This window comes from Maudiozyma barnettii (assembly GCF_903064755.1).
Source record: "Maudiozyma barnettii strain CLIB 1767 genome assembly, contig: KABA2_03, whole genome shotgun sequence".
NCBI classification, from domain to species: Eukaryota; Fungi; Ascomycota; class Saccharomycetes; order Saccharomycetales; family Saccharomycetaceae; genus Maudiozyma; species Maudiozyma barnettii.
Genome location: NW_024545240.1, coordinates 589,465 through 601,303, shown reverse-complemented (window position 1 = coordinate 601,303; position 11,839 = coordinate 589,465). Strand labels below are relative to the sequence as shown.

The window sequence follows — 11,839 nt, the reverse complement described above, 5'->3', positions numbered from 1 at the left end:
ATCATGGTAATCTACATCTAACCCGATTTAGAGGAGAGTTTATATCATTGTCATTGAATAATATAAAAACTTCGAACGCTGAACATCCTCCAGTTGATATATTTGGTTATCAATAACTCGAATATCCTCTTTAAACATGAAAAAAGTTTGTATTGAATTATATATATATAACATATCTCTATAAAACTTAAAATTTGCATTCAGTTTATGAAGTACAAAATTGGCCAATTGCTCCTTGCAACAATGTGAACTCATAAAATGTAGACACCTGTCTAAAAATTTGTATATTCTTCGATACTTCACTACCGGAAATAGTGGTCTCCCATTTACCTGAACAATTACAATGTGCACTCATATAATCTTCCTTTATCTTATGACATTTTGCACACCTCAAATCTTGATTGTAAAACAATTCGATCGAGGAACATAATTTCTGTATTAAATCTTCCTGTAATAGTAACTTATCAAACTTGTTCAGACAGTTGGTACAGGCGAAGATAGTCGTAGGGTCATCCTTACAAAAATCAATGTTGGTAATGTAAGAACAATGTTCGCATAAATGTCCTTCGATTGTTAAGCTTGTACTAGGATTATTGAAATTTGCTTCTTTGGCAAATTCTTTAATCTCAAAAATGTGCAACAAATCCTTTCTTAGTCGACGAACCTCAATAATTGTATCACTTGATAACATCATAGCATGGCATATATATTTAACCAGCTCTAGAAGAGGGTTCTTCAAATCTAAGTGAGCACCCGGATGATCTGGGAATTTGTAATCTTCTTCATATTGCGGATCCAAGATAAATTCTTGTTGGTTACGAAATAATTTTTTAATTCTTTTAATCAATGAATTAGAGAATATTTGGGTGAAATTCGCTATGATCGATTCAGGTTCCTCGTTGAGAGTATTAGTCGATGGTAATTGCAATTGCGTTACTCGTTGGGTACCTATGGTCTTTTCTAAGTACTGACTTTTGGACTTCAGCATACTATCCAAAATAATCACCATCCAGTCATCAAACTCTGATTGGAATATAATAGGTAATGTTATCTTCATTTGCCATTGCGAATATGCTTCATAATTTTGATTATCAGAATCAATAATTTCGTCGCATGCAATACCGCTAAAGTTCCATTTGTCCATCCAAATTAAAATATTCCAATATCTTTCGATCTTCAAATCGACATATTTAAACATCGGATTAGTTTTAATGGCTTTTAAGATATACTGACTATAGGCATAACATGTTTCTGGTGTATACTTGTTAACCTGTACCATTAGCTTGTTGACATCTGCATAGAAAACCTTTGATCCAAGTCCATTAAATTCATTAATTAGTTGAAACATTGACTTTTTTGTCAAATTATGAATATGGTATCTTAGGTATCCATCAAATAATTTCGAACTTGGGCTTTGAATCCAGTTGATAAACATATTCACCAGCAAATCGGCTGTTTGATTCCCAGTTAATGCAAGATCCCACCAGTCCTTCAGCATCCCTTTCAGGACGTTCAAAGCATTCTCATTAAACGAGTCTTGGATAAAGGCACCCTCAGAGTTATCGAAACCAAGGTCTATTGAGCTCATAGTGCCGCCACCTGCAAGATCGCTCCCTTCTGCTTCATTAATTAAGGCCGAACCTAGAATGGTGTTTACAATTAAATTATTGACATTAACTTCTAAAACAGCTTTATCATATACATTTGGAATATTGATTTCAGGGAAAGAAAGTCCATTCATTATCCATGAAGTCGTTGGATCATAATCCTTTTGAATACCGGCATGGTCAGGCAATGGACCATTTTCATTCCACCATAGGACGATATTTTCATTTTTCAATCTTCTTGCATACATAACGTCAATAACGTAGCTCATATTCTCCAATTGTAAATTACCTAGAGGAATATTACTGTATTGGGAAACTGTAATCATATCGTCTAACCATGACCCACTAAATAATAACTGTTTCATTATTTTAGTGATAAATATATTTTGCCAATTTAGTTGGGGAAGTGTTGTTTCATTGGAAGACCACTCAATTATTGGAAGATTCTTAAAGTATTTTGTAGAATTAACAATTTTACTGACGTAAGGTGATTGTAATAGTATTAGAAATTGTTGTCCCTTTTCTTCCCTAATCTTGGCCAATTCCGAACTTAATTTTCTCATCAACTTTGGATAATCAGAGAAATGCTCTGTACTAAAAACAGAATCCTTATCAATATTACCATATCTTGAAAATGCTTTTGCGTTTTCCATTCTTTTTTGAAAAGATTTCTTGAATGTAGTGCTAATGACTGATTCACTGATATCCTGTGCATGAGAGGAGGGTTTTAAAACCAACACATTAATGGTTGGATTCCAGGATCGGAATACTACAAAAACTTCATAGCCAATATTTGTAGTAAAGTGTAGAACATAGGATATATCACCTTGGTATTTTAACAAATATTTATTATTGTTTGACATAGTTAAACTTTTAATATCGAAACCAGTTTGTAACCCACGACCAAGTGAACCCATTGCATTGGAACTAAATGAAACTGCCGATCCTAATTCCATAATTGCTCGCTGCATTGAAGGTATTGTACTTTCAAATATCCCTAACACATTTTCGTCATTAAGAATACTAGTTCTATCTTCAATTTCATCCAAATAAACGGACTCTGGTAGGGTTAATTTAAACAAATTGTTGGTGTTTGAATTAGATAACCCAGGTATATTTGGTAATGTACCATTAACCTTCTCACTTTGGCAGTGCTTAATTTTAGATAATGGCATAGTATCCGTCTTGAACTTGACATATATGGTCTTAGTGATATTGAATTTCAAAATTTGTATCTTACCATTGATTGACACAAATACATCTAAGACACCAGGCTCATTTGTGGGTCTATATTGGATAACTTCCCAAGTAGAATTAGCATATGTTTCAGCTTGCTTTCTCATAACATTTCCTAATAATGATCTCTCCGCTGGTCTACTCGCTGTACCAAATAACTGAGTTCTCCGCTTTCTATCTCTATCTTGCAGTTTCCATTTAATCTTGGAATATTCTAACCAAGCAGCATAGTCATCTTCCATGGATGGAATTTCCTTAGGAAGAATCAAAGTTTCCTCAGTATTATTTTTGTCACCTCTTTTACGTTTACCACCACGTTTCACTGCCTTCGATTTTGCAAATTTTGCATTTTTTCCCATAGCATCCTCAGTTTGTTCATCAGGTCTAAATAAATCTTCAATATCCTGAACCTTTCTCATCCCTGGTTTATTATCAGTCTTGGAAAAGAATCTGTTTATAGATGTTTGCTGAAACTTATCTTCTTTCATTAATATCTTCTTTCTTAGCCATTCCGGATGTTCGACTCTTGGAACAGGATTTTTAATATCTTGTAAAGCAGCTGGCATTGTGATAATTTTTTGGATAGTAGAACCAAGTCTTTCTCTATAATAATCCCAGTCAATAATACTTCTAATATCAAAATTTTCTAACGTAGGATCTGCAGTCCAACGCCTTAGGAAGGATCTTTTAATAGGCAAATCAGAAGAAAATATAGCAACTGGAATGGCACGTTCGGTAACTGGAGCACCGTGGGGTTTGTTACTGATAATATATTTACATTGTAAACCTTTATCTTTAACCATATCTTCACCTAAAAATTGACCCAATCTTTTAGCAGTAGTAATGGATGTCGATTTTTGTCCTTCATATTCTTTTAGAGTTTTTGACATACTTCTATTTTCACAAATTAATCCGATAAGATCCTCATCCTCAATCATGGAACCTTTAGTATCTAATACATCTAGCCATCTATTTGCGACGTCTGCTACAGCTTTGTAACATGTTTCCAGAGAATCACCCTCTAAGAAAACATTGAAAATATCACTTTGGAAATTCTTAATAAGTTGTAATTCACCACGTCTCTTCAATTCAAACCCCTTCAGTTCTGCTAAAGATCCATCGTTATTAAAAACAGCATATCTTTTTTTAATACCTTTACCTTCCTCTTTTGAAGTCGGTAATATCATGGCCTTATAAGGACCATCAACTTCGAAAAAAATAGAATTCTCACTATGAGTTTTATATTTATGAGTTGTTGGATCTACTAACTCTTGGTACTGATGATTAGTAAACTGTTGGTGAACTTTGTAATTAAGCATTGAACATGGATAAGACATATATAATTTCTTACCATTTTCAAGTTTAAAGAAAAAATTTTCTGGGAAGGACTTTGGTAAGATACACCAAATACCATCTGTATCTAGTTCCAACGGTCTCCCTAATCTTTCAACCATTGCTCTTGCCATCTGAATAATAGTAGCACCTGTAAGACATGTAATACCAGCCATTTCCATGGAATACCAACGAGACCCCTTTCTCATCACATAACCATAGAAAGAATTTAAAATAACTTTGTGAGCCAATTGCAAAGAGTCATATAGAACCGCCATTTTCTTAGCTTCGTCTTTTGCATGATGATCAGATGGATCAATTGAAGATACCTTCCCCTTCCATGTCTTTGCTAAACCTTTAAATTCATATCTTCTATCACGGAAAGAACGAACTGTATTAACATAAAATGGGTTTTCACGTTGACAGACAATAGCTTCTCTTTCAACAATTTCGGAAATTTTAGTTCTGTGATACACCTTCTTGGAGTATTCTGTTAGACGTTTCTTAATATGCTGAACTTGATCTGTATAACTTAATTCATCGAATGTCAGGTATGGTTTCTTGGAATATTTATTTTTGTTAGGGAATGTTTCATTTTGTAAAGCTCTCTTTATCATATTGTATTCATCCATCTTCGCTGGATAATATTCACCTCTCCACGCCCATTTTAGTTTCCGGGCACACGTCTTACCTGGTCTATTAAAGTCACAACTAGCACAATCTCTTTCTGTCTTTATACTATCCGGTTGCAATCTATTAGTTGCCATGATATTTGGATACATAGATGCGACATCAACGTGATAAATTAATGGAAATTCATCTCTTTTTGGTTCTTCTTTTAATTTCAGTAATTCTTCGGTGATTTGATCTTTAATTTCATTGAAATTCGTAACATCTTCTAGTTTGGCATGACTCTCAGTTTCGATGGAAAATTTCAGAGCATTAGGTAAATCCTCGAGCAATTCATCGATTGCTGTTGGGTCGATCTTGAAAGAACTCTTAATATCACTTCTGAAAACTCCTGCCTCTAGGGATTCTACATGACCACCAACATATGTCTCAGTCTCTAATAGATGTCCATCATAGAATCTTTCTAATGGATCTGTATGTTTATTTGGTAGTATGATATTCCCTTTATAAGCCTGGACCATAAGAAGCATCTCACATAATGTACCCGTACCTTTTCTTAGAACTTCATCGGGATTTAATGGAATAATAGTACAAAGCGAAAAGATGAAAGGATGCACATATTTCATATAAAGATAGTATGTGGCAACAGCATCGGAAACAGAGTATTCCGATAGCTCCTGGGGCTTCTCATATGCATAAGGAGTCATTAATTCTGGATCTAATTCAATCGGATTATAACCCAATTTAGCCTGTGTGACAGCCTTCAAACCTTGCGAACCTTGTGGAAGATAGGAATCACGCTTCACCCAACGGAAACAATCCAAATGGCAACAGTATGACGATTTATATTCACCTTCTGCATCTGGTGCAAATCCAATTTCATCATACATGTTCAACCCATTGATTTTTGCTCTTGTCTCTACAAAAGGCCAATCGAAGAAATCACCGTTAAAAGTAGAGATAACTGTCGGCCTTACCTCTCTAATGTGTTCAAAAAATCGTTCTAATAATGCTAGTTCATCCGATTCATTAAAAATAGTGAACAGACCTTTATATTCAGGTTTAGGGGTATATTCAAAATCTTCTATATCTTCGGAAATGACTTCTCTATTTGTTATTAGGTAACCTTCACCATCAATCATGTACGATATCATCATAACTTGATCTACTTCTGCAACTGGAAATTTCAATGGTGCCTTTGTAGTTTCGATATCGAATGCTAACACTACGGGATCAGCAAATGCAACTTTTTCTGTATATTCTATTAATCCTTCTGAACAAACTTTATACCATTTACCTACTCTAATATCTTTATCAATAGATACACGTACATGGTATGGAACATCATACTCTCTTATATCTTCAATGTATCTTTTTGCGTCATCCGCTGAAATCTTTTCATTATTTAACGAATTTTGTTGATATGCATTTTTATAAATATTACGTTGTTCATTAGTTGTTTTATTTTCTGTCAAAATTGGTCGTAGTAACTTTCTTGCTTCAAATAATTGGTTTGAATTTATAAATGATAATTTGACTAAAGTCTTTTGTAAACCTAATAAATGATTATCCATTGCTAAATCTTCTTTTCTAATAACCTCTATACTCTTCAGACATGATTCGAGATATTTCTTCAAAAATTCTTCTACATCGTTAGTCTTAGTACTGTCTGAAATTGCAATAAAGAAATATGGATCATAGACCACTGTTGATTTGAAACTACCACCTTCTTCATCCAAGAAATAGAAATCAACACCAGAGACACTATTGAATCCCCCAGAAGATGTCGAAGAAGATGAGGATGAAGAATCTTGACTGACCATTGTAGGATGCATATTAACCAACCAACCTAAACGTCCTGGTACTTGATCTAGTTTCTTCATGTCTATTCTCCCACTAAATTGGGGAGCAGTATATCTATCGAATCCCATCATTGTATCAATCTCATCAGTCTTATTTGATTTAAGCATCTGTTGTGCTGACATGGCATAACTGTTCGCCATATTTGATGGGCCTTGATTCTTAACATACCTTGCTGAAGTAGAACCTTGAAATCTTCTGGACATGATTGGTTTTGCAAATTTTAAGCAATGTTTATAGTCCAGGATATATATTAGTCGATCCTCTTATTTATTCTTTCGCACACACTGCCTTCTATAGTTATTTAATGTTAGTCTATATTTACAATGATTATTAAACACAATCAAATCTAAGTGATGAATTTCAAGTGGTATTTTGTTCTTTACAAGTCGATTTCAATATATTATTACTGCTTTTTATTAAGTAATACTAGCAGTTAATTAGAAACTGTGCGGCAAATCTTTTCTTCACCAATACGCGTCAATTTTATAATTTATAAGTAAGATAATTGACGCGTTAGGGAAATCAAGAGATGAAAATCGCTTTCTACGACTGCAACAAGAAAGTGACGAGGAAGGGATTAGGGAATTAATGATATATATCGCAATTAGGTACCAAAATTGTATCATAAACATGCTAACCTTACAAGAATATGTTCATAACAATACCAATATGTGAAATTGACTGCGACTATAACCCTTAGCACAGGTACATAACTGTGAGAAAACATTAAATGCTATAACCTATCACCTATCCATATAAATATATATATATCCACGTATAAACCAATGCATCATATAACAACGCTATTGTTTCAATATATTAATGTCATATCTTGTTCAAAAACCTCTCACTGAATATATATATCAAGACTATGAACCAAACTCAAATCATACAAAAATAGCCAAAAATATGAAGAAATCAGGCAAAAGCGAGAGGAAAGGCGAAAAAAATGTTCAACCTCAACGGGACAATACAAACAGCCACCTACCTAGAAACAAATTTGACAAGATTTCTTATTATATTTTAAGATTAAATATATAAAGATATAATTATTCAAAAGTTCGCAATAATAAGTTTGTAGTTAGAATCAAAACACAATACAAAGAAATAGTGTGCACTAATTATGTCATATAATCCTTATGCCTATACAGGGAATTCAAATGAAGTCGTAACTGACCGATTTGCTAATAATAATAACAATAACAAGAACAATAACCAACAACATCAACAACAACAACAACAACAACAACAACAACAACAACAACATGGCTCCTTCAGTGGAGCATCTAATGGGTTTAACAATAATTTCAACGGTCAACCAAATATGATCCCCCAACAACAACAACAACCAGGCCAACCACCACTGCAACAACAACAACAACAGCAACCAGGTTTTCCATTCCAAGATCCTCGTAATACTATGGCTTTCCAAATTGGTCAATCTGCATTTAATAATTTCATAGGACAAGATAATTTTAACCAATTCCAAGAAAATGTTAATAAAATGACGGGTTCTTCATCATCTTTATCTCATTATTTCCAGGTGTCTACTGTTTACGTATTGAACAAGATTAAACAAATTTTGTTTCCTTTCACTAATAGTAATAATTGGCAACGTATGATTGATAATAATTCTCAATCGAATAACGGTAATGGTGCCAAATTCTTACCACCAACAGAAGATATTAATTCTCCAGATCTTTATATACCCATCATGGGTCTAGTGACATATATTCTAATTTGGAATACTCAACAGGGTCTACAAGGTTCATTCAATCCTGAAAATCTTTACTATAAATTATCATCCATTTTAGCATTTGTTGGTTTAGATTTATTCATCTTAAAATTAGGACTTTATTTATTGGTCAATACAAAATCTCCTACGACAAGTATAACAGAATTAATTTGTTACGTTGGTTATAAATTTGTTCCATTAACTTTAGCACTTTTCTTTCCACAGCAACCATTATGGATTTCAATACTTGGCAAGATGTATCTTTTCATTGCATTTGGTGTATTCTTATTAAGATCTGTTAAATTCAACTTGTTTAATAATTTAAATGATGAGATGGGTAGTGTCAAGAAATCTACTGTCAAGAAATGTAACTATTTCTTATTCGTATATGGATTTGTTTGGCAAAGTGTATTAATGTGGTTAATGGGTTAGTATATATGTATATATATATCCATCCATACCATCTATATACTATAACTATTTGAATCTGTCTGATTTATAATACATTATTTTGCAAATATATCTATCTATAAAAGAAAATCATATTTTATTTAACTGTTATATCCGTAAATGTTTTTAGTATTACAAGTGTACATACGGTTGGTTGAACTGAATATCGGATATACTTTCAATTAAGGATTAAAAATTAAATAGAATAAGGGAAAGTTCTCGTATAAAGAAAGAAGCCCTTAAAATCATCTCAATTTTACTATCTTAATCCCTTACTTGAGTGCTCGTATAGAGTCCAATCTATATATAATTGATTATGATGGCCCTTTAAAACTCTTCCAATGAAGAAGGTTTCATACTGAGAGATGCGATCAAATCAATAACAAAAATACAATAATTTGTTTTCTTGCTTCCTTCCCCCCCAGTAATAATATCTAATTCAATACTCTTATAATTCCTTTATTTGGTAAGATTCAAGTCTCTCTGTTCTTCTTAGCGATTAAGTAAAAAGACACTGCCCAGAGCTGAGCTGAGCTGAGCTGTTTTTTTTTCACTCACTCTTCCTCTTCCGATGGTAATAAACAGGAAGAAGAACAAACAACCTGAAAATTTTCCAGTTTTCATTTCTAAAGCTACTTATTCTCTCCTGCACTTTCACACAGGGAGACAGCTATAGGATGAGATATATAAATATATACACATACATATATTCACAGACAGCTAAGAACACTTTCAATATCAACCCTTGCATTGCTCTATATCAGTGAACCGGTATTATACAAACTGTCTCTTTTGGACTCCAAAGTTTTGGCTGCATAAACATAATTTTATTAAATACCTGCATGAACAAACTAAGTTCCGTCTCTACATATCTGCCCAGTGTTTATATATTTCAGTAAGACATTTATTGGACACCTCTTGGTCATTCCCTCTCTTTTCTCATTCATCGGAACAGTTTCCTCGGATGTACTAACTATGTTATATTCTTTGCCCCACTAATAATAACAATAACATCATTCTTCTCTCTCTCAATATTTCTGTACAAATATAGTGTAGTTGATACTTGAAATGCACAGTTTTCATGGTAGGAACCTGTTACTGAACACCAAAGATTTTCGTGATCTTCTTTTTTTTTACTCTTGTTTAGAATATTTGGAAATGATGCTTATATAACCAAAATTTCATTCTTTCTCTTTCAACCTGTTTTGATTCAAATATATATTGAGAAAATATTTTATTCTAAATACACTATTTATTTTTTATTATCACCAGAACTTGAACTGAATTTCAATTAAAGAACTCTTTCTTTTTGTTTAGTATTAATTTAGTGTTTAAAAGAATCACTTAATTGAATTAGTATAGAAATCTGGTCATTGCAAAAGCAAAATACATTTCAATCACTCTTGTAGACTAGAAATTGACAACAGTTTACACACATACACATAAATAACAAACAATGGGTCTATTTTCTAAAAAAAAGGATACTACACCATCAATTCCAAAGGAGGAATTGATATCTGCTGATAAAATGATCAAGAAACCACCTGCTAAGTATGGTGAAGCAGAAAAATTGAAAAAAGTTACCACTGAACAACAGTCTGCTTATAAGGAACTTTTGACTCATTTTCAAGATGAAAAATTAGAATTACCTATCGATACAAATGACACCACTGGAAAGAAAAGACCATTGAGTAGCTGGGAAAAATATTGGTTAACCAGAGAATGTATATATCGTTATTTAAGAGCTAATAAATGGCATATCTCAAACGCCAAGAAAGGTATGACTGAGACAATTATTTGGAGAAGAGAAGTCGGTATAGCACATGGTGATGAAATTGAAAAGCCTTTAACCGGTAAAGATGTTGCTATTGAAAATGAAACTGGTAAGGAAATCTTATTAGGGTTCGATTATGATAGAAGACCATTGTTCTATATGAAGAATGGACGTCAAAACACAGAATCATCATTTAGACAAGTTCAACAATTGATCTATATGATGGAATCGGCCGTGACATTATGTCCTCAAGGTGTGGAAAAGATTACTGTGTTGGTTGATTTTAAAGCTTACAAAGAACCTGGGATCATTACAGACAAAGCACCACCTGTGTCTATTGCCAGAGCCTGTCTAAACGTTATGCAAAACCATTACCCAGAAAGATTGGCAAAATGTGTCCTGATAAACATTCCATGGTTTGCATGGGCTTTCTTAAAGATGATGTATCCATTCTTGGATCCTGCCACTAAGGAGAAAGCTGTGTTTGATGAACCGTTTGAAAAATATATTGAACCAGAACAACTTGAGGCATTATACAATGGTAAATTGGATTTCAAGTACAATCATGAAGTATATTGGCCTGATATGGTTTCCGGTCTTGATGAGATCCGTCATGCTGGTTACGAGAGATTCTTGAAATTTGGTGGTGTAATTGGTTTAAGTGAATATGATATTAAAGGTGATCATGATGAATTATTGTATCCAATTGACTTCGATCAAACACAAGTAGCATAGATATTGGAATGATGAACTGACCGTGACGATGACTACGATGATCAGAAGATTTTGTAACTGTTCTTCTGTTATGCATAATAAAAATAAGAAAATTTTGTAAGAACTTATAGGTAAGAATCATCATAATAAGTAAGAGAATGTTGTCATTCAGGATTATAGACTTTCAACAACATGAACACTCTTTTTTTGTTTTTCGATATTTCTGATTTTGAGATTCTATGTAATTACTTCTTTTCTAAAAGGATACACATACATAACTGTATACTTATTAAAATAAGTCAACAATATATATTATATAAAACCTAGAATTTTCCAAATATCTTAATCATCTGCTATATGGTGTGAACCCAAACAGTAGTGGTTATTAATAATTGAGAAATCGTCGGTGTCAATTCTGTTAATTTACATACTAAAATATAGTGAATGATCCTATACTGATCATATGTAATTTCAAATACAGTACAATATAACTGTTCT

At 32.9% G+C, this 11,839-nt stretch overlaps 3 protein-coding genes across 3 annotated transcripts; 2 read left to right on the top strand and 1 right to left on the bottom strand.

Moving 5' to 3' along the window:
- Positions 1–205: 205 nt before the first annotated feature.
- On the bottom strand, positions 206–6,871 carry POL2 (DNA polymerase epsilon catalytic subunit; the record flags this gene model as incomplete). The annotated part of the gene is made up of 1 exon (XM_041549730.1): positions 206–6,871. The coding sequence occupies one exon, from the start codon at positions 6,869–6,871 to the stop codon at positions 206–208; it is 6,666 nt and encodes a 2,221-aa protein (XP_041405664.1).
- A 920-nt stretch (positions 6,872–7,791) lies between these two features.
- On the top strand, positions 7,792–8,835 carry YIF1 (protein transporter YIF1; the record flags this gene model as incomplete). The annotated part of the gene is made up of 1 exon (XM_041549729.1): positions 7,792–8,835. The coding sequence occupies one exon, from the start codon at positions 7,792–7,794 to the stop codon at positions 8,833–8,835; it is 1,044 nt and encodes a 347-aa protein (XP_041405663.1).
- A 1,474-nt stretch (positions 8,836–10,309) lies between these two features.
- Positions 10,310–11,362, top strand: PDR17 (phosphatidylinositol transporter; the record flags this gene model as incomplete). Its single annotated transcript, XM_041549728.1, has 1 exon — positions 10,310–11,362. The coding sequence occupies one exon, from the start codon at positions 10,310–10,312 to the stop codon at positions 11,360–11,362; it is 1,053 nt and encodes a 350-aa protein (XP_041405662.1).
- Between the last annotated feature and the right edge of the window lie 477 nt (positions 11,363–11,839).